The sequence below is a fragment of the Pleurodeles waltl genome, chromosome 3_1 (assembly GCF_031143425.1).
Source record: "Pleurodeles waltl isolate 20211129_DDA chromosome 3_1, aPleWal1.hap1.20221129, whole genome shotgun sequence".
Taxonomy (NCBI): Eukaryota; Metazoa; Chordata; class Amphibia; order Caudata; family Salamandridae; genus Pleurodeles; species Pleurodeles waltl.
The window spans coordinates 425622825-425646453 of NC_090440.1; the positions used below are offsets into that span (position 1 = coordinate 425622825).

The following is a 23629-nucleotide window of genomic DNA, read 5'->3' on the forward strand; positions in this document are numbered from 1 at the left end:
GCCTCCACTGTGTCCCCCTCCTCCACGTCCTCCTCCTTCCTCCCTGTCTCGTCTCCACTCACACCTGCATGCAGTACATCCTCAGCCACTGCCTCCATCACCAGCACGCCCATCATCACACACCGCTCACGTGCACTCACCACCCCCCCTACCATTCACACATCCCCAGTGTCCTCTCCCAGTGTGTCAGTGAGCCCTCCTCCCAAAGTACACAAACGCAGGCACACACCCACCCAACAGCCATCCACCTCACATCAGCCTCCGGCCCATGCACCTTCACCCAAATTCAGCAGACGTACACCTCCTACAACCACTACCTCTACCTCCACTCCCAAACCCCCTCCATCTTCCCGTCCCAGTGTGTCAAAAAAACTTTTCTTGGCAAACCTTGACTTCTTCCCTTCACCTCTCCCCCCGTCCTTCCCCTAGGTCCAGGCTTTCCAGGTCCCAGCCCAGCACCTCAGCCACCAAATCCCCAGGCACAGTGGTGCCAGCAACTGTGGGGTCATCGAGTGCGCCACCCAGCAGGGCTGCCAGTGTGCCACGTAGCGAGGGCAAGGACATTCCGCCACCTGCCAAGGTGAAAAAGGTGCCCACATCCCGGAAGGAGAAGCCGAAAGTACCAGCCACCAAGGGTCAGCAAAAAACAAAGGGGATAGTGGCAAGACAACTGCGGCACCATCAAAGCTGGGGAAGGGCCAAAAGATGAAGAGCAGGTCAGGAGAGGGCATGGTGGCACCTATTGAGGGACCAGTGTCACACTTTCTGTCCACGACCACGCCAACCTGTACGGCGGCGAACACTGCTAGCTGCCCCGCCACCACAACCGCCACCTGCACTGCCACATGTACGCCACCTGCACCGCCCCCGGCACGTCTACAGCCTCAGAGACAGGCCCCAGCCTCTTCCCCAGAGGGCAGCCATCCGAGGCTGCAGGAGACATCCTGCTGTGTCCCTCAGCAGGTGCTGAGCCATGCCCCGCCGCCAGCACTGCCGCAACAGACTCCGCAGCAAGCACCGCCACCGGCCCCGCGGCGTCCTCGGACACAGGCACCACCGCTGACATGGCTACCATCCCCAGTGGTCAGTCGTCTGAGGCTGGACCCTGGGCAGCTTCCATGAGGCATTTCTTCCATCACTGTTTGCACCTGCAGGTGGAAGGCGCAGCCACAGCAGTGTGGGGTATGTCACTGCCTCCATGGTGTATCATGCTACCTGAACCTCGCAAATCTCGTGGCACGCACACCCAGGTGAGGGAATTGTACCGGCCACACTGCACATGGAGCACTCTGGGCACCAAGCCCCCTCCAGAACCAGTGGAGAAAGGCATCCACTACCTCAGTCCTTGGCAGGATGAAGCACTCTGGGCACAAAGCCCCCTCCAGAACCAGTGGAGACTGTTATCTACTTGACAGACTGTGGCTTTGCACTCCCCAGGATAAAGCAGTGGGCAAACCACCCACTGGACAGACTTGAGAGACTGTGGCTTTGCACTCCCCAGGATAAAGCAGTGGGCAAACCACCCACTGGAGGGACTTGAGAGACTGTGGCTTTGCACTCCCCAGGATACATCAATGGGCATGGAGCCCCCTCGTGCAGCAGTGGTGTCGTGCGTTCATCAGGCTGAGGTGCCCCCCCTCCCCCTGAGGTGCCTGTTTATTTTCTATCTGATGCCCCAGCAGTGTTCTCTCCGTTTCGAGTCAGGTATCATGTGTGGGCCTCGCCCATGCATTTTGGGCCCAGTGTTCCACGGACAATGATTAGTACACTATCCGGACTTGTGTAGTTGGTGTACATATTTGTATATACTGAATTTTGACTTTTGACTAATGGATTTTTCTTGATTACAATCGTTACAATCATTTCCTTTTGTCCTTGCGTTCTTTCAGGGGGTGAGGGGTGTATATGTAATGTTGCTGCATGTATTTGTGTGTATGTTGTTGTGTGTGATGGTGAGGGTGATGGTGTTGTGTGTTGCGTGTGTGTGTCACTCTCTTTCCTCCCCCCCCTCCCCTGTGTTGTAGGTGCAGTACTCACCCTGGTCGCCGCCGCTGCCGTTCGTACTCCTGGTAGAAGAGGAGGTAAACCAACATGGGCAGTACGTGTAGCTCGGGCTCCATGGTGTACTGGTTCCTCGTTGGGTGTCGAGAGGTGAGTGTTTTCCTTTCTGTGTACTGTTTCTGCCATGCTTTTGATGTCGTTGGTTCCGCCCCGGAAAAGGTGGCATATAGGCCTCTTGTAATACAGTGGGTGGTACTTTGTCTCCCGTCTGTCTGTTGGCGGTGTCCGCCGCGCTGTTTGTTTCTACCGCCGTGGCGGTCGGAGTGTTAAAGTGGCTGTCTATGTTGGCGGTTTCTGCCACGGTCATAATCCCATTTTTTTTCTGCCAGCCTGTTGGCGGTATTACTGCCACTTTAACACCGACCGCCAGGGTTGTAATGAGGGCCTATGTCTCCACACTCCGTGCCCTCGGGAAGCCCCACAATTCGTACATTGGTCCCCTGGTTGTGGCCCTCAGAGTCTTCAGCACTATATTCAAGGGTGTGCACTCTGTGGCTCAAGTCCGTCACTTGTGTCAGCGCTAGATGGTCCGGGCACAGTTCGTCCACCACCATCCCTACCTTTTTCACCCTACCCAACAAATTGTGATGGACAGCTCTCAAGAGTCCCAGGCAAACCGAGACAACACTAACATCTTGCTGGAGGGTAGATTTAGTATCAGCAATAGCTGCAAGGATTTTATCCAGTTGAAGCTGTAGGGGGGTTGTATGGGCTCAGCTCCATCCCTATTTACCAACACAGGCTGGGAAGAGTCTCCCGGACACCCCCTGTGCACCCGACTGTTTAGCACTTGGTTTTCCTGTGGTTGTGGAGGGGCCACCTCTGTAGTCCAGCTCAGTTCCCTGGGGCCACCGGCATCAGCAGCCTGGTCCGTGACCCACATCCGCCATTGCTGTAAGCCAGATGGCTGCCACCCAGATTCTCAAAGGTCTCCGCCGGCCTGAACCCAGCGCCACTCAACAGTCTCAGGGTGGGCTCAGGAAAAATGTCACATGCTCAACAGAGGTACTGCTGCCTCGGGGCCTGCTGCAAATCGCCTCCGTCAGTGGCACATGTTGCGGCCCATAGCCGCCATCTCAACAGGTCGAACAGCTGCATCAGGGGTGTCCCTCTGGCAGCTGCAAAAGCATCCTGCACCACTGGGGATCCCTTTCTGGGGTCTCAGCAGTCTGCAAGTGCACAATCCTGGGTCCAAAAACTGCCCCGGGTAGAAGATGGACCAGGATAAAATACTTGCCGAAGCAGATCAAATGAACTAAGCGTCCACCATATTCGGCTGGCAAGCCACGCCCTCAACTGTGACATACTTAATGGTCTACAAAACATATAAATCTGTGATCTACATGTAGAAGGCACATTAACCCTCTGTGTTACTCCATGAATCAAAATTGTGACTGCTTTTAATACAGATCTTCCCAGCAAGTGCTTTAACTACGAGAGATATCTTACCATTATAACTATCCCTTGAAAACTGAGGCAGAGATTTTTTTAAAACAATAAATGTACAAGTTGACTGTTGGCTCCCCTTTTCATGACACTGCCCCATGCTTTCACCCCCTTTCCGCTACAACGCCTTGTGCCCCAATTTAAGGGTTCCCGTAATATTTTCCTCCAATTCCATACATGCCAATAGACCCGATTCACTCGGCAGACATTAATCCAAAAATGACTTTATTTTGGCTGTCTCCCGTCTGAAATTGCCTCTGATTCACTAGAAGTCAATGGGAAAAATACATTCTCCCTATTATTAATTTTAATTTTCTCACATGCCACTTCCAAAACTTTGGCATTTATGCTATTCCGGCCCGTAGTTTAAATGCAAACTTCCCTGCGTGAGAACACTAGAAATAGGCATCCGATACTCCTGTGACGTTATATCATCTGTATATTGTGCATGCATGTAAACAGTTTTAAAGTACATAGATTACATTTTTTAAATAGCCAAAACTAGCAACCCATCTATGATTAAATCTTTCTTTTGCAGCGCTGGGGCTATACATCAGCCTCGCTGAGCATACGCTGGTCTGTCTTCTCTAGCCATGTGTTAGTCTGTCTTCTGGTGTTTGCGCTTCTTTGTGGGCTTTTTGCTGCAGTCTGTCTTCCATGTCTACGGTGCTGGGTTGGTAGTTCTTCGACTCTATCGTTTGATACAAGGGCTGGCAACTTTAGTTCTAGCTGGGATGATAAAAGTTCTTCTTCCACTAAGTTCTTGACAGTACCGCCATGGGTCTGAAGCCTCCAGCAGAGGAGAGTCCAGTGCGGGTGTCGGTGCGTGTTCGGCCGCTGCTGCCCGTAGAGGTGCTCCGCGGACACCAGTCTTGTCTGCGGGTGGGACCGCGAGAGCTTACTGTGGGTCGGGACCGCACTTTCCGTTTCCACCAGGTCTTCGGGGCTGAGACCCCCAACCAGGAGGTCGTGTACTCTGCATGCGTGAAACCACTGGTGCAGTCTTTCTTTCAGGGCTACAATGCTACCGTGATCGCTTACGGACAAACGGGTTCAGGCAAGACCTACACAATCGGGGAGACGAGTGTGGGTGAGTAACATTTCTGAGATTTGTATGTCCCACTGTCGGTACTTGTGTGTGAGCAGTTGAGCTGTTCGTGATTCTCTCGGGTGAAAAATATCATCAAGTTACACAGTGATATGTTGTTTCTGATGCATGTAAGCAGAATCCCTTTTATTGTGCATTTGATCGAATATACCATTTATGGTGTATGTAATCATTGTTCCATTTCTGGTATTGTGATCAATGTGTCCTTTCTAATGCAAGTGAGCAATATATCCTTTCTGGTAGAAGTGAGCAATGTATCCTTTCTGATGCAAGTGAGCTATGTATCCTTTCTTATGCACGTGAGCAATGTAGCCTATCTGATGCAGGTGAGCAATGTAGCCTATCTGGTGCAAGTGAGCAATGTAGCCTATCTGGTGCAAGTGAGCAATGTAGCCTATCTGGTGCAAGTGAGCAATGTAGCCTATCTGGTGCAAGTGAGCATTGTAGCCTATCTGGTGCAAGTGGGCATTGTACCCTATCTGGTGCAAGTGGGCATTGTACCCTATCTGGTGCAAGTGGGCATTGTACCCTATCTGGTGCAAGTGGGCAATGTACCCTATCTGGTGCAAGTGGGCAATGTACCCTATCTGGTGCAAGTGGGCAATGTACCCTATCTGGTGCAAGTGGGCAATGTACCCTATCTGGTGCAAGTGGGCAATGTACCCTATCTGGTGCAAGTGGGCAATGTACCCTATCTGGTGCAAGTGGGCAATGTACCCTATCTGGTGCAAGTGGGCAATGTACCCTATCTGGTGCAAGTGGGCAATGTACCCTATCTGGTGCAAGTGGGCAATGTACCCTATCTGGTGCAAGTGAGCAATGTACCCTATCTGGTGCAAGTGAGCAATGTACCCTATCTGGTGCAAGTGAGCAATGTACCCTATCTGGTGCAATTGAGCAATGTACCCTATCTGGTGCAATTGAGCAATGTACCCTATCTGGTGCAATTGAGAAATGTACCCTATCTGGTGCAATTGAGCAATGTACCCTATCTGGTGCAATTGAGCAATGTACCCTATCTGGTGCAATTGAGCAATGTATCCTATCTGATGCAATTGAGCAATGTATCCTTTCTGGTGCAAGCACACAATGTATCCTTTTTGGTGCACGTGAGCAACATATCTTTTCTGGTGCAAGTGAACACCATTTCTGGTGCCAGTGAACTATAAATGTATCTTTTCTGGTGCAAGTGAACACCATTTCCGGTGCCAGTGAACTATCAATGTATCTTTTCTGGTGCAAGTGAACACCATTTCTGGTGCCAGTGAACAATGCATCTTTTCTGGAGCAAGTGAACACCATTTCTAGTGCAAGTGAGCAATGTTTAATTTCTAGTAAAAGCAATCAATGTTTAATTTCTAGTGCAAGCAGACAATGGTTTATTTTTAGTGGAAGTGAGGAATCTTCCATTTCTAGTGCAAGTGAGCAAATGTGAACAATGCTTTGTTTCAGGTACAGATGAGTGTTAGAAATTGTGTATCTTGTTGGCAGATATATGTTTCATGTCCAAGCAGGAACCACAATCCTAGTAAGGCTAAGTCACATACACACCATAAATTATCCTTTGCTCACCCTCTGGTAGCTTGGCACAGAGGAGGCAGGCTTAATTTAGGAGGCAATGTGTAAAGTATTTGTGCAACACTTAAAGCAGTAAAACAGTGAAAGCACCCCACAAAAATATACCACACCTGATCAGAAAAACAGAGCTGTAATTTAATGATCAAAACAAGACCAAAATGCAAAAATCAGAAAAGTAGAAGTTGAGATGAATTTTTAAAGAATAAATGAAACAATAGTGCTTAGAAACATACACCGCCAACCAAGGCTATGTGGTTGTGCTAGACCGGATCAAATCTGAAAAGTCAGGCTGACTGAGATGGAGCATGGTGGGATATAGGGACTAGCCTAGGCCCACTGAAATCAGTACCTTGGTTTGGGGTTGCGTCAGAATCGAGGGATGATGTAAAGTCGATGTGGTAGATCCTGGCGATGTAGGCGATGCATCAGTTTTGAACTGCACAACTGAGGGATGTGTCTCTGCCAAACTCCTTAGGCATAGGCGATGCATTGTAGTCGAGCTGTGCAGCCAGCGATGCAGTGTCTCCTGAAGCAACGATGCGTCGGCATTGAAGGAGATGCATCATGTTCTAACCAACACAATGATGGCAATGCGTAAATTTTGGTAGTTGCAGCACTTTATACCCACTTCCAAGGCCTAGGACTGGATTTGGAACCACATGGTACAGAAAGACTTGCAGCAAACAAAGTCCAGGTTCTGTTGCAGGTTGTGTTGGAAATCCTTTGTGTCCCTGGGACATCAGAAGAACAGGAGGCAAGCCCTTGGAGTCACTCTGGGTTCACGTGAGATGGGTCCAGTCCTTCCTCGTCAGGGCAGCACAGCAGAAAAGCAGTTCTTCCAGAGCAGCAGTCCAGAGTGGCAGTGCTTGTAGCAGCATAGCAGTCCTAGAGTTCTTCACAGGTCCAGAAGTATACTGAAGTGGTGGTGTCTGAGGTTCAGTTTTTATACTTCGGTGTTTTGGGAGGTGGAAAAGGCTTCTAGATAGTGGCTTTACAGTGCAAGGAATTATTTTCCTCCCCCTGCTCCAAGCTGGCTGGAGTGACAGTGCAGGGGTGCTAAGCCCATTGTGAGGAGACAGGGCACAGCCTATTGAAGTGCACGTGGTGCTCCTTCCCCTCCTCCCCCCATCAAGCCAGTTAATGGCCCATCAAGTCACACCTAAGCTCTCATTGTATGTGGCTGTTCAGAGGGAATGTACAAATCCTAGCTGCCACCCTCACCCCAGACATCAATTGGAGAAAGGCTGCAGGCGTACAGGACCAAGAGCAGGAAAATGCCAATTTCTAAAAGTGGCATTTTCAAAATTGTAACAATAAATCCGACTTTACCACTAAAGTGGATTTATTATTACAATTCCATAGGTACTAAACGTGGCAGACCTACCCCTTTCTAATCAGGAATTACAGCTTATTAAATGTGAAGGAATTCCCAATGTTATCCTATGAGAAGGGTAGGCCCCACAGTAGTGAAAAACAAATTTGGGAGTGTTTCACTACCAGGACATGTAAAACTTAAAAGTACATATGCTTCCTTTTCATTACACAGCACCCTGCCCTATAGGCTACTTTGGGCCTACCTTAGGGGTTATATGTATGTAACGAAAAGAGAGTTTAGGGCCTGGCAAGGGGTTTTAAATGCCAAGTCGACATGACAGTGAAACAGCACACACAGGTTCTGCATTGGCAAGCCTGAGTCATCTTTAAAGGGCTACTTCTGTGGGTGGCACGATCATTGCTGCAGGCCCACTACTAGCTTTTAATTTAAAGGCCTTGGGCACATGTAGTGCACTTTACTAGGGACTTAACAGTAAATTAAATATGCCAAGTAAGTATATACCAATCAAAGCATGTTTTAGGGAGAGAGCACATGCACTTTAGCCCTGGTCAGCAGTAATAAAGTGCTCAGAGTCCTAAGGGCAACAAAAACTAATACAGCAAAAAGTGGAGGGAAGAAGGCAAAAGGTTTGGGGGGGAGGGGGTAGGGGTTGACCCTGCAGAGATGACCATTTCCTAAAATGAGCAATGTTTCCTCTCTGGTGCAGGTGAGCAACATTTCATTTCAGGTGCAGGTGGGCAATGATTAATCTCCGGTACCTGTGAGTGGTGTACCATTTCTGGTGCCTGTGGTTCTATTTGGTAGTTTGTTTTGAAGAATTCTACCTGCTGATTTTCTCCTATATTTTTAGAGTGTGTGTGTGTCTGTGTGTGTGTGTGTGCGCCAGAGTCTCATAGTACACCTGTCAGGCTCTTGCCTGTCCGACAGACAGTGACCGTCTTTTCCATGTCCTGTGTCCATGTCTCACACTCCTTCCTCGTTTTTTCTGGTGCCCCTTCTCTCAGCATCTATGTTTCAATACCAGCATCAACTTGCCCTGTCACCAAAGCCTGTCCAGTGCTTTAAGTGGGCTGGGTCCCTCCGGCTCTCCGACCCATTAGTAATTAAAAACAGACGTTGAAACACATCCCTATAGAGTCCTATATTCATTTCCTTAATTTTATTGGCACATAAGAATGTTTTTTTAACAGTGAGCCACTGGGGCTGCTGCTGCTGGCAGCTGTGCCGATGGCGGTGCTGCCAGTGGTGGTGTGGGGGAGGGGTGCTCCAGCCCTTCGCCTGCAGCCTTGGATGGCTGTCGAATGGGGCTGCTGCGGCAGTGGTGCTAGTGACGGTGCTGCCAGTGGTGGGGGGAGACTCCAGCCCTTCCCCAGCAGCCTCGATGGCTGCCCACTGGGGCTGCTGCTGGCAGTGGTGCTGGTAGCGGTGCATGTGGCAGTGCTGGCGGCGGTGCTGCCAATGGTGGAGGGGGGGGGCTCCAGCCCTTCCCCAGCAGCCTCGGAGGCTGCCCACTGGGCCTGCTGCTGCTGGCAGTGGTGCTGGTGGCGGTGGTGGTGCTGCCAGTGGTGGGAAGGGGAGGCTCCAGCCCTTCCCCCGCAGCCACGGACGGCTAAAGTGCCATGGCTGGTGGTGTTTGCCCAGATGCTGCTCCCACACCAGGCACCAGATCCATCCTGCCTGCGGCGTCCGTGCCATTTTCATTGCCCTTGGCAGCTGGTGTTCCCTTCCTGCCCTTGGCAGCTGGTGGTGCTCCTTGCTTCTGGCAACTGGTGTTCCCTTCCTTGCCCTTGCTAGCTGGTGGAGCCTCCTTGCCCTTGCTAGCTGGTGGAGCCTCCTTGCCCTTGCTAGCTGTTGGTGCCTCCTTGCCCTTGGCAGCTGGTGCAGGCACACTGTCAGTGCTGACGGGTGTCTCCTTGAAGCCTCTCACACTTGCAGTAGCTGCAGAAACTACAGTGGCCGTGGACTGGGTGGCTGAAGTGCTGGCCTGGGTTCTGCCCACCCTGGCCCAAAGTGAAGGATGATTGGGGGGGGGGGAGGTGCAGGGAATAGGTCAAGGGTGGAGAGGAAAAGCCTTTTAGGGACACTAGGGCTGGAAGAGGGTGAAGGTTTGGGAGTGGGAGTGGAAGAAGAGGGAGTGGTGATAGGAGGTCTCTGCTGTGTTTGGGTGCAGGTGCATGGGCTGGATGCTGGCGTGAGGTGGATGGCTGTTGGGTGTCTGAGTGCTTGCGTTTGTGTACTTTGGGAGGAGGGGGTACATACACAGTGGGAGAGGACACAGGGGATGTGTGCATGGATGTGGGGTGGGTGTGGTGACTGCCAGTGAGGGGCATGTAGTGATAGGCGTGATGGTGATGGAGGTAGTGGATGAGGATGTGGTGCATGCAGGTGTGAGTGGAGACACTACTGGGAGGGAGGTGGGCGAGGAGGGGGACACAGTGGATGCAGTGGATGTTGGTGTGTCTGCATCTGTATGGTGCTTGTGTGAGTGCCTGTGTGATGAAGTGTGGTGCTTGTGTTTTGCCTGAGCCACTTCTGTGTGCTGATTTGGGTGCATGCTGGTCTGACGGTGTGCTTGGGATAGGCTGGGGTTGAGGGGAATGGGATTGGGTAGAGGAAGTTGGAGGTGGGAGGCTAGAGACAGGGACAATCAATCAATCAATCAATCAACAAATGTATAGAGCGCGCAACTCACCGGTGAGGGTCTCAAGGCGCTGGAGGGGGAGGGGGAGGTGATCACTGTTCGAAGAGCCATGTCTTGAGGATTTTCCTGAAGAGCAGGAGGTCCTGGGTCTTGCGGAGGTTGGTGGGGAGGGAGTTCCTGGTCTTGGGGGTGAGATAGGAGAAGGATCTGCCTCCTGTGTTGGTGTGTTTGATGCAGGGGACTGTGGCGAGTGAGAGGTCGGCGGATCGGAGGTGACGGGTGGGAGTGTGGAAGTTCACTCTTTCGTTGAGGTAGGTTGGGCCGGTGTTGTGGAGGGAGTTGTGTGCGTTGATGAGGATCTTGAAGGTGATCCTTTTGTCTATGGGGAGCCAGTGGAGAGCTTTGAGGTGTGGTGAGATGTGTTCATGGCGGGGAAGGTCCAGGATGATGCGCGCGGCTGTGTTCTGGATTTGCTGAAGTTTGCGCTTGAGTTTGAGTGTGGTGCCGGCGTAGAGGGCGTTACCGGAGACTAGCCTGTTGCTGATGAGTGCGTCGGTAACAGTCTTTCTGGTCTCTGTGGGAATCAATTTGAAGGTTTTTTTCAGTGTGCGGAGTGTGTTGAAACAGGAGGAGGTGACGGCGTTGATTTGCTGGGCCATGGAAAGGAAGGGGGTCTAGGATGATGCTGAGGTTGCGTGCATGGTTAGCGGGGGTGGGTGCGTGGCCTAGAGTGGTGGGCCACCAGGCGGCGTCCCATATGTTTTTGTGGGGGGGCCACAAATGATGATCTTGGTTTTGTTGGAGTTGAGCTTGAGGTGGTTAGCTGTCATCCAGGTGGCGCTGTCAAGGAGGGTAGCGTAGAGGTTGGTTTTGGCGATGGTGGGGTTGCGGGTGAGGGAGAAGATGAGTTGTGTGTCATCTGTGTAGGAGAGGATAGTGATTCTGTGTGACTGGAGGATGTGTGCTGATTTGGGTGCAGGCTGGTCTGACGGTGTGCTTGGGATAGGCTGGGGTTGAGGGGAATGGGATTGGGTAGAGGAAGTTGGAGGTGGGAGGCTAGAGACTGGGACAATCAATCAAAAAATGTATAGAGCGCGCTACTCACCCGTGAGGGTCTTAAGGCGCTGGAGGGGGAGGTGATCACTGTTTGAAGAGCCATGTCTTGAGGATTTTCCTGAAGAGCAGGAGGTCCTGGGTCTTGCGGAGGTTGGTGGGGAGGGAGTTCCAGGTCTTGGGGGCGAGATAGAAGGATCTGCCTCCTGTGGTGGTGTGTTTGATGCGGGGGACTCTGGCGAGTAAGAGGTCGGCGGATCGGAGGTGACGGGTGGGAGTGTGGAAGTTCACTCTTTCGTTGAGGTAGGTTGGGCCGATGTTGTGGAGGGATTTGTGTGCGTGGATGATGATCTTGAAGGTGATCCTTTTGTCTATGGGGAGCCAGTGGAGAGCTTTGAGGTGTGGTGAGATGTGTTCATGGCGGGGGAGGTCCAGGATGATGCGCGCGGCTGTGTTCTGGATTCGCTGAAGTTTTCACTTAAGTTTGAGTGTGGTGCTGGCGTAGAGGGCGTTGCCGGAGTCTAGCCTGTTGCTGACGAGTTTGTGGGTGACGGTCTTTCTGGTCTCTGTGGCAATCAATTTGAAGGTTTTTTTCAGTGTGCGGAGTGTGTTGGAACAGGAGGAGGTGACGGCGTTGATTTGCTGGGCCATGGAAAGGGAGGGGTCTAGGATGATGCCGAGGTTGCGTGCGTGGTTAGCGGGGGTGGGTGCGGGGCCTAGAGTGGTGGGCCACCAGGAGGCGTCCCATGTGTTTTTGTGGGGGTCACAAATGATGATCTTGGTTTTGTTGGAGTTGAGCTTGAGGTGGTTAGCTGTCATCCAGGTGGCGCTGTCAAGGAGGGTAGCGTGGAGGTTGGTTTTCGCGATGGTGGGGTTGCGGGTGAGGGAGAAGATGAGTTGTGTGTCGTCTGTGTAGGAGAGGATAGTGATTCGAGTGTAGCTGGAGGATGTTGGCCAGTGGGATCATGTAAATGTTGAAGAGTGTGGGGCTGAGGGAGGATCCTTGGGGGACTCCGCAGGTGATTTTGGTGGCAGTGGATTGGAAGGGTGGGAGACAGACTTTTTGGGTTCTGTCGGTGAGGAAGGAGGTGAGCCAGTCTAGGGCTTTGTTCCGAATCCCAGAGTTGTGGAGGCATGTGCGGAGTGTGTGGTGGCAGACAGTGTCAAAGGCTGCGTGGAGGTCCAGGAGTATGAGTGCGACGGTCTCGCCCTTGTCGACTCTGGTTCTGATGTCGTCCGTGAATGTGATGAGGGCGGTTTCCGTGCTGTGGTTCTTGCGGAACCCAGATTGGGAGGGGTCGAGGGTGCGGTTTTCCTCAAGGAAGAGGGATAGCGGGAGTTCACTCGTTTCTCCTTGACCTTGGCGGGGAAAGGGAGGAGAGAGATGCGGCGGTAGTTGGAGAGGTCGCCTGGGTCAGCTTTCGGCTTTTTTAGGAGAGCAGTGACTTCTGCGTGCTTCCAGGGGTCTGGGAAGGTGGCGGTTTCGAATGAGCTGTTGATAATAGCACAAAGTTTGGGGGCGACGGTTGGGCTGGCTTTGTTATATATCCGAAGGGGGCAGGGGTCGGAGGGAGATCCAGAGTGGATGGAGTTCATTGTTTTTTTCCATTTTTTCGTCAGTGGTTGGTGCCCAGGTGGTAAGAAGGCTGGGGTGTGTGTGAGGTGGGTCAGTGTTGGACGGGTGGGGAGTGAAGCTGTTGTGTATGTCCTGGATTTTGCGGTGGAAGTGGTTTGAGAGGGAGTTGCAGAGGGTTTGTGTGTGCGTGGGGTCCAGGTTGCTGGCTTTGGGTTTGGAGAGCTCTTTGATGATGTTAAAGAGTTCTTTGCTGTTTTGGGACTTGTTGTCAATGTGTTCCTTGTAGTGTGCTCTTTTGGTGGTGCGTATGAGTTGGTGGTGTATGCGCATGGAGGTTTTGAGGGAGGAGAAGTTTGTGGCGGAGGGTTCTAGACGCCAGGTTTTTTCTGCTTTGCGGTATTTGCGTTTGGACTCTTGGAGTTCCGCGGTGAACCATGGGGCCTTCTTGATGTTGCGGGTGGTAATGTTTTTTCTGAGGGGGGCGAGTGAGTCTGCGCAGGTAGTGATCCATTTGTTGAGGTTATGTGCAGCAGTGTTTGGGTCGTTGGTGTTGGGGGTTCTGTGCCAGTTGGGAGTTCAGGCGTTCTGTGGGGATCTTGTCCCACATGCGGTAGGGGGTGGTGGGTTGGTGGTGGTGTGTGGGGGGTTTGGCGTAGGAGAAGTGGACGCAGTGGTGGTCGGTCTAGTGGAGTTCGGTGGTGTGGGTGTAAGTTATGTGTTGGCTCGAGGTGAAGATTATATCAAGTGTGTGTCCTGCTGAGTGGGTGGGGGCTGTGACCAGTTGTTTGAGGCCCAAGTTGGTGAGGTTGTCTAGGAGGGAGGAGGAGTTGTGGTCGTGGGGGTTCTCCAGGTGGAAGTTGAAATCGCCAAGGAGGATGTAGTCTGTGTAGGTGAGGGCGTGCTGGCTGATGGTGTCAGCAATGTTGTCACAGAAGGGGGGGGCGTGGCCCTGGGAGTGTGCCTTTGAGGGTGGTGGTGGTGTTGATGTGAATTAGGAGGTGCATGTGTTCTGCATTGTTGAGGGTGTCGTGGGTGTTGGTGGTGACCTTGATGGTGTCTCTGTGCAGGATGGCGATGCCATCTCCTGGTTTGTTAAGGTGGTCTTTTCGTTGGAGTTTGTAGCCCTCTGGGGTGGCGGTAGCAATGGCTGCCATCAGGGTGTTGGCCAGAGCCTGTAACGATCTCTGTTGGGCCACCCTTCCAGAGTGAATGCCCCCCAGGAATGCATTTGTTAGCTGCAAATGGGCTGCTAGCCCCTGGATGGCATTCAGTATGGTTGACTGCCCAACAGAGATGGCTCTCAGGAGGTCAATAGCCTCCTCACTCAGGGCAGCAGGGCTGACTGGGGCAGGGCTTGAGGTTCCTGGGGCGAAGGAGATGCCCACCCTCCTGGGTGAGCAGGCACGGGAAACACGCTGATGGGCTGCTGAGAGGGCGGTGCTGGTACGGTGGGTGGCGGCTCTACCTGTAGTTGGGGTGGGCACAGAGGTGTCCGCCACCACCATGGAGCTTCCATTGGAGGAGGTGTCGCTGTCCGAACTGTCCCCTGTCTGCCGTGGTACTCCCCTCACCCTCTGTCCTACTGGTGCCCTCACAGTCGGTGGATTCGGCCTCCTGGGCCATGTGGGATGCAGGTCCCTCCGTCGCCGGGGCCTCTGCTCCTCCGCCAGATGATGCTAATGCACATAAGGACAGGGTGACAAAACAAAAAGGGGCGGGGAGAGACAGAGTGCACACTTGATCAATGCCAGCAACAACACCACCGTTGGCGTACACAACACACAGGGAACAGCCCTGTGCACTAGGCCATGCACTACCAGTTACAATGCTAGTCAGCAGGCCATGGGGTACAATGCCTAACGCTAATAGCAGCACACCTGAAACCCACAGGACCCTGCCCAGTAGTAGATGGCCACTAGCATATTTGGGTTTGGAGTGCATCTGAGCCAGCCCATCATGGAACCTACCCTGCCATGTTCGTCCTGCCCTAGACCCATATCCCCCACCCAGATAACACCTCAACAGGCGCAATTTCATGATTCTGAAACTGTACTCTTCCCCCCCCCCCCCCCCCTCCCCCCGTTGTGGCTGCTGTGATGCCTTCAAGCGCCCATCCAACTCCCGATAGGCCACCGCCAGGATGCGGAACATCAGGGGGGTCAAGGTACGACGGGCACCCCTTCTTCGTTGGGAGGCCATACCCAGCTGGGCCTCCACCGTCTTCCTTGCCCAGCGGCGCAGGCCCTCCCACCGTTTGCGACAGTGGGTGCTCTGCCTGTCAAAGACCCCCAGGGTCCGCACGTCCTTGGCGATGACACGCCAAATACTCTTTTTCTGATGGGCGCTGACCTGCAGAAAAAGATACATAGGAAAAGGCATTAGTCATACCGTCTGGCCTGTTACACTCATGGCCCACCATATCCCTCCCATCCCCTTATGCAGAGACATTTCCCACCATACATGCAGCACTCTGCCCAGGACCCCCCTGCCACCCCCCACACGAGGCTTACACACACAGCACTCCATACATTCATGCGCCATGCATCGTGCTCACAGTGTGCTCACCTGTTGGTCTGGAGGACCATAAAGTAAATGGTACTGGGGTAGGACTCCATCCACTAGTCTCTCCAACTCCTCCAAAGTGAAGGCAGGGGCCTTTTCCCCAGACACTCGAGCCATGGTCTATTCCAGACACAGGTCACAGCAGCACTTGCAGTGTAGGTCCTCATCTGTTGAAGGTCAGGTAGCAAGTGAGTGAACAGATAGAAAATGGTGGTCACCTCCGCGGCGGTGCGTACCGTCACCGCCGGCATACATCACCATTGGCTAATGGAACTCACAGGCTCCAATGATAACAAATGAGGTGTTGCACGGGGGCATGGCACCTAACTGCGTCACAGCAGACATAGGCACATCAATGGACCTACACGTTCACATACTGTTTCTGTCACAAAATGCAAGGCATTTTACTCTGAGGATGTCTTTGAATATGACCAGCTGCTCACCATTTTTCACCCTAGAGTTCAACCGCTGAGGATGAATAGGAGACGGAGACACACCCACATGTACAGACCCCTGGTGGACCTGGCTACAATGGAGGACAGGCACATTATCCTAACCTACAGACTTGATAGGTCCACAATCCAAGAGCTGTGTGCCCAATTGGAGCCAGACCTGATCTAAGCTATCTGCCACCCCACTGGGATCCCCCTTCTTGTGCAAGTCCTGTCAGTGCTCCATTTCTTGGCAAGTGGCTCCTTCCAAGCGACAGTGGCCAAGGCAGCAGGGATGTCGCAGCCTATGTTCTCAAACGTGCTGACCAGAGTGTTGTCAACCCTGATGAAACACATGCGCAGCTACATCGTATTCCCCCAAGTGGAGGATTTGGCCACAGTGAAGGCTGACTTCTATGCACTGGGACATATCCCCAACACCATTGGTGCTATTGATGGTACACATATTGCCTTTGTCTCCCCCACCCCCGGAGAAATGAACAGGTGTTCAGAAATGGAAAGAGCTTTCACTCTCTGAATGTGCAGATAGTGTGCTTGGTGGACCAGTACATCTCCCATGTGAATGCAAAGTATCCTGGGTGTGTGCATGATGCCTTTATCTTGAGGAATAGCAGCATTCCATATGTGATGGCTCAACTCCAGAGGCACAGGGTGTGGCTAATAGGTGATCCCATGGTCCCCACCCAGTGTCTGTTGCTATATGGGTGTGGGGTTGGCCCTAAGGGTGAGTGTGAGGCTAACAGGTATCCCTCGATATCCCCATTGAGGAATGCCAGGACAAGGGCAGAGGAACTTTACAATGAGGCACATGGGCGAACACGGAGGCTCATTGAGCACACATTTGGCCTCCTGAAGGCCAGATTCCGGTGCCTCCATCGGACAGGTGGAGCCCTGTGCTACTCACCCAAGAAGGTCTGCCAGATCATTGTTGCATATTGCATGTTGCACAACCTGGCCTTGAGATGCCAGCAGAATGAGGCTGGATATGGTTGTGTGGCAGTGGTGGAGCCTGTGGACAGTGACGAAGAAGAGGCAGAAGAAGAGGATGTGGACAGCAGAACAACTATAATTCAACAGTACTTCCAGTGGCACACAGGTAAGACACTGTAACTTCACCTTCAATTGCAGTTTTGTGTTGGACATTGTACATGGCAGGCTGATTTTCCCAATTCTATGGTCACTTACTGTACCGTTGGCATCTCTATTTTCAGATATTCTTGCCCCACTCTGGCTCCTGGTGTGTTTACTGCTGCCCACTACAGGTCATACCTATGTATACAGAACTGTAAAGTTGAATTGCAATGTTTACAGCTTGTTAAATACATATTTCATTCAGTTGACATACTCCATACTTGTATTTGTTCTAAGGGTGTTTATTTAGGTGCTAATAAGTGGAGGGGATATTGCAATGGACTGGGTTGCTGATGGAGGAAAGTCCAGGATAGAGTCCAGTCTATTGGTATCACAGGTGCATTGTCCAAGGGGCCACAGTAAGTGGAGCAATAGCTGTTCAAGGGGGACAGGGTGACAGAGTGGGACACAAGGGTGACAATCAGGAGAATCTTATTTCCTGGCGGGGGTCTTGGCAATGTTCTCTGGCTTCTGCCTGGATCGCAGGGACCTTTTGCGCGGTGGTTCCCCTTCTGCGGGGGGGGTGCTGGTGGCCTGTTGTTCCTGTGGTGGGGCCTCCTGTCCACTATCTGCAGCAGAGGTGGAAGGCCGTTCATTGTGTGGCTAGTGTGAGGGGCCCGTTGGTGTGTCACTGCCTCCCTCATGGTGTTGGCCATGTCTGCCAGCACACCTGCAATGGTGACCAGGGTGGTGTGGATGTCCCTCAGGTCCTCCCTGATCCCCAGGTACTGTCCCTCCTGCAGCCTCTTGGTCTCCTGCAACTTGGCCAGTATCTGGCCCATGGTCTCCTGGGAATGGTGGTATGCTCCCAGGATGTTGGTGAGTGCCTCGTGGAGAGTTGGTTCCCTGGGCTTGTCCTCCCCCTGTTGCACAGCAGTCCTCCCATCTTCCCTGTTGTCCTGTGTCTCTGTCCCCTGAACCGTGTGCCCACTGCCACTGACCCCAGGTCCCTGATCGTCCTGTGTTTGTGGGGTTGCCTGAAGTGGTGGACACACCTCTGATTGACGTGTCCTGGGGACAGTGGTATGGGCCCGCTGGGTCGGCGCTGTGGTGGATTTTCCTGAGGAGGTAGGCTCTGTGGTGGTATGGGACTGTGCCTGGGTAACTGACTGTCCAGAGGTCCCTGATGGGCCAGGTTGGTCATCCTGATCCAGGCGTGCAGAGCTGCTGTCATCACTGTGGGCCTCTTCGGGGGGGGGGGGACTGGATGTTGCTGGCACCTCCTTTCCGGTGACGTTGTGTGGGGGGTCCTAAGGGTATGTGAAAGCAGTGTTATTGTTACTGCGTGTAACATCTTGTGCATGGGTATGTTTCCCCCTATGGTTGTTATTACCAAGGCAGCTTTGGCTTGTGTGAGTTGTAATTTGGGTGGCTAAGTGATTGTCACTAGTGTGCATGCTGTGGTGATGGGTGTCCATACTGGGCTGTGAGTGGTGTACATGCATTGGTGGTGCATGCAGTGCTGGTTACTGGGATAGGTGGGTTGTGATGCTGGGGTGATGGGGGTGAGGGTTGGGGCGGGGGTATGTGATGGCATGCAAGTAGGGGGGCTGAAAGTAGTAAAGATTTAACTTACCAGTGTCCAGTCCTCCTGCTACTCCTGCCAGGCCCTCAGGATGTATTATTGCCAAGACTTGCTCCTCACATGTTGTTAGTTGTGGGGTAGGAGGTGGAGGTCCACCATCAGTCCTCTGTACAGCTATTTGGTGTCTTGCAACGACTGAATGCACCTTCCCCTGTAGGTCGTTCCACCTCTTCCTGATGTCATCCCTTGATTTGGGGTGCTGTCCCACTGCGTTGACCCAGTCCACGGCTCTCCGCCATAGCTCCATCTTCCTAGCAATGAATGGCTGCTGCACCTGTGATCCGAATAGCTGTGGCTCTACCTGGATGATTTCCTTCAGCATGACCATTAGCTCCTCCTCAGAGAATCTGGGGTGTCTTTGTGGTGCCATGGGTGTAGTGTGAGTGGTGTGTGTGGGGTGATGTGTTGGGGTGTGGGTTGTGAGGTGCGTGGATGGTGTATGGGTGATGGTGTTCTGTGGCTCTGGTTCTGTGGGTGCTCCTGGCGTGTGTCTCTCTCAGTTGTAAATTGTTTGTACTGGTAAAGGGTTGTGGGTAATGTGGGGTTGTGTTTTATAGTGGTTTGTGTGTGTGGTGTGTGTATGTGTGTCAGGTGTGTGTAGTTTGAATTGTCCAATGTGGTGGTGTTTTGTTAGGTTGTGTGTATTTTGAGCGCGGCGGTATGTACTGTCAATGGTTTACCGCGGTTCAATGTCCACCGTGGTGATTCGTGGGTCATAATGCTGTGGGCGTAGTTCTGTTGGCGTAACGGTGTGGGTTTTGGTACTGCCAGTATTACCAATGACCTTTGGGCTGGTAGACGTGTGTGTGTGTGTGTCTGTGTAGTGGCGGATTTCTATGTGTGGGTCATAATACACGTAGCGGTATACCGCCGCAGTTGCGGTATGTTGGAGGCAGTCAGCATGGCGGTAAGCGGCACTTACCCCCATTGTCATAATGAGGGCCTTAATCTTTCACCAAAATAATGGTAGGTTGGCACACTGTAGGGATCACAAAAGTATAGTTTACATGTATAAGGATATGCCTTTAATTACATGGGTCACACCACTTTTTGAGTTCCCCTCCACCCACCCCCTCAACACACACTTTTTGCATCTCACTTAACATCGTGCCTATGTCCATCCTAACGTCTGGTGGCCGTTGAGCCTTTTCCAGCACCTTTGAGTTTCCCGGTCACCCTCAAATCCATCATCCTTTCAACCACTTTGCTGCTATTCTAGTTTGGAAACTGGTGCTTATTGTCAAGTGGATGTTCACTTGTGACCACTTTAGAGGTATGAAGAGGTGTCCTGTCAGGTTCCAGAAACTAGTCTGTTGGAGTGTTGCAGCATATGATGGAGAGCTGTTCAACTGTTACTTGCATTGAGTATAATCAATTCCACTGCATTATACTTGTCAACTGCCCCCACTCCCACACTTTGGATTGGAAACACTGAAATTCAGGCTATCAGCATCTGGGGCAATTTTTGTATATGATGTGCTAGACACTGGGAAACTGATAGGCACCTGCACGTAGGGTATGCAAGAAAGGTGCATCCATTACAGTTGTTATCTTGATCTTGCACTTAATCCTTCTTGACTTCTGCTATGTCATCCTCAAAATCCTGAGGTACAGAGAGGTACCTGCACTTAGACGGTGCCAGCATAGAACCTGGAGTGTGATGAACTCCAAAAAAAACCAAAACAGCATAACTTAAATCACAACACATCCATTACTTAATGGACTGATGGGGGAACCCTTTGTGCACCTTAAGCATCCCTCCATCTCTGCATGCTTTGCCACCCTCCAAGCGAAACTACTGCCTCTCTCCCACGCAGCCTTGTGACTGCACAGATCGCCTTGCTGGATCTGAGAGGAGCAGGAGGGTGACCTATACGGAAGAAAGATAACTGGGCCCCCAGCTTCAAGGGGAGCCACAAAGAGGTAAAGGGCATGTGTCACTCTCCTCCTCTACAGGGAAAGTGGGGAGGCATTGGAGTTCTTAGTTTGGACGGTTTGGCTCCTGATTGCCTGCACACTGACTTGACACATTTCTCTGAAAGGACAAAGAGAGTAGAGGCGGCGCATCTTCATTTGCCCAAAAGCCTCTCGCACAGGTGAGAGACCAATTGCCTGGACCCCTACAGGTATGAGAGTACTGGATTTGGAGGTGAACCTGAAGGGAGAGGTTTCCCTTTGGGGGTTGTACAGTGGCCCTAGTCTCTGGCCTTAATTCTCCCTCTTTGATTGGGCATTGCAGCTTTGCTGGCATTTAGTGAAGAGAATGAACTCATGATTTCCTTTAGGACAAAGGTGCTTGGTTTTGGTGCCTTAACTAACAAAACGGTAAACCTTAGCATACTTCTTATGCTGTGTACTGTGAAAGCAGCTGTGTACTTTCATACCCCCACAGCACCTTGGCAACTAGGTTGGCTCAAATTATATATACTGTGTTCTGCAGTGGAGGTCCCATCACATGAGCCCTGACTGAGAATAATCAATTTCACTGCAGTATACTTTTCAACTGCCCCCACTCCCACACTTTGGATTGAGAACACTGAAATTCAGGCTATCCGCATTTGGGGCAATTTTTGTATATGATCTGCAAGGCACTGGGAAACCGAGAGGTACCTGCACATAGGGTATGCAAGAAAGGTGCCTACATTACAATCGTTATCCTAATCTTGCACTTAATCCTTCTTGGCTTTTGCCATGTCATCCTCAAAATCCTTACAACTGCTGCTTTAAGAGATGGTGGTGGGAACCAAATCAATTCCACCAACAAAGCTGCTGATAGCCTTGCAACGTACTACGTTAGATGCAGTTTTAAGGGAAATCTTGTTGATGGATGCAAGACTCTGAGCAGCCTATTCTGATATTGCCAAATTGACAGTGGAAGTTAAATATGCTTGATTCAACAAGGCAGTGTTCCATGCCAGACTGGAAAAAATTGTTAGACTACTTGAAAGACCACCTAAATAAAGTCTCAGGATGGGGGCCTGACCTCTGGCACTTGAGACAGACGATCACTGAATTGGAAGATAGGGCGAGGCAGAATCCAAGATAAAATGGCAAATGGAACTATGAGAGCGTTCTTTGCGAATATGCACCTAAAACTATTGCGCAGTGCTTTCCCCCAACACTAGAGCTACAGAGCACCTACATGATCTTCCCTCGTGATGCCCACAGCCATGACAAGTTCTTTCCCAGGCCTATCAGAGCTTCAATTATCAGCCATGAATGAGCTAGACAAGTAATGCAAGTGGCACACCAGTACTATCTGTTCTTCCTAGAGGCAGTATAATTTAAATTACAGCTAAATTCTCCTTGGAAACTAATGCAAAACTTAACTTTTCTTATGTTAAAAACCAGCCTCGAAAACAGGACATAAATTATGGGGTGCTGTAACTTGCCAGGATGTGAATCACAATTGACTGAAAATCAAAGGACTACATGGAACCAGAAGATCTTGAACACTGTAGAGATAAACTGAAGACAAACCCCATGGAATCAACAAACTCTGCAGATGATTCTCCGGAGACTACTTGGTCCTCGCCATACACATTACTAGGAGTTCAACATGAGGGAAAAAATGTTAGATCACGCCTTTCACAAACTGAGATAAACTGATCAAAGTGGTGCAGGTTATAGACAGAGACAATCAGCTCTCCCAGCCAAGAGATATCAGAAGAGCAGTGACAGTACATAAGTATTCTTTTCACTACATTATATTTACTTTGATTATAGTTGCAGTATATTGTCGGTTACTTTCAATTACTCCTGATGGAATATCAGTCACTATCGTGCATAGTTTTACCACTCCTGTTTTACACCGCATTGACCTTTACAACATGTTATATTACATTGTGATACTTTGCCATGCATTGAACATGGAATAGAATGATATTCTTGTTTTATTTATACATATTTAATGTCTTTTAAAAAGATAACTTATCTGTGTGATAAAGTCTTTTGTTGTAAGGTACCTAAAAATTGCCTATGTGATAAAGGTGCTTTGTGGTAATGCATGCCTGCATCCTCCTGAAGGTTTTTCATAAGGCACCTTGTTTTGTATTTGTAAATTGACTTCTCTGTTATTCCCCACGTAGTTCATTAAAGTACTGGAAGCGGCAAAGTGTATTGCTATGAGTGCAGATGCTTGTGAGACCCTACCATATAGTGGGACAGGGAGTTAAAACCAGGGTGAACGTTAGGCTTAAATTAGGGCATTGACCCGTTTCTCAACAGCAGAATGTTCAACTACGTTTTTTTTGCTGTACTTGTGGAAATGTGCCCTAGTGCTCCCCCATCTTTGGCTTGTATATACTCTGGTGACAGTACACTTGTTATATTGCAGTATGTTGTGAATCTTAACATCAAGTTCTACTAGACAACTACCAATCTCACAATTTACCCCCTCATTACTATGACTTTTTCCTGCTATTACACACTGCCATCATGTTTCACAAGCTCACACCGGTTGATTTCTAAACAGGAAGTACTCTCAGAAATACCCAAGAAAAGCTCCCATTGCTCACCACACAGAGTTCCTTAAAGTGACGGGATACGCCCCCCATCCGACAATTCATTAATAAATTGTTGAATGTCATTGGCATATCTATAGACATAAAATGGCATATAATTATATCCTTCCTTGCTTCCAAATGTATGGACATTTTGTTACAGGAAAAGCACAAATCGAGGCTGGGGTTGGAGAAATTGAAATTAAACTGAGTCCAACTAAAGCTCCTCAAGCAAACATGCAAGCGTCAAAGAATGTGCAGTGGCTCTACTGATAAAACCATATCTTGCACAACTATTAAGACTTTACCACACAGAAGGACAGTATATATTTAACAAACTTCAAGTAGCTGCTCGCACGTCACAATATGCTATGCCCATAACATTGCAAAGATGTACTTTTTCTCCTAGAGTTCTCGCATGCTTGAAAGAAACTCCTAAAATAATAGGAGGAGATTATGACCTTGTTCTAAATCCCATCCTGGACAGAACTCTTACGATAGGCAGTGCAAATATAAATGATAAGCCTATCCTGGAGAATGCAAGGAAAGATTGTGGTCTTCTTGATGCCTGACTACTTATCCAGCCAGACGATTGGGG

At 50.8% G+C, this 23629-nt stretch overlaps 1 protein-coding gene across 1 annotated transcript in view; it reads left to right on the top strand.

Annotated features, from left to right (window-relative positions):
* Positions 1–4170: 4170 nt before the first annotated feature.
* The window catches only part of KIF7 (kinesin family member 7), a 383648-nt gene continuing 364189 nt past the window's right edge, over positions 4171–23629 (top strand). The window contains exon 1 of the mRNA XM_069222691.1: positions 4171–4597. Within this exon, the coding sequence (XP_069078792.1) occupies positions 4285–4597 (313 nt within the window). The 5' untranslated portion in view covers positions 4171–4284. The remainder of the gene's footprint in view (positions 4598–23629) is intronic.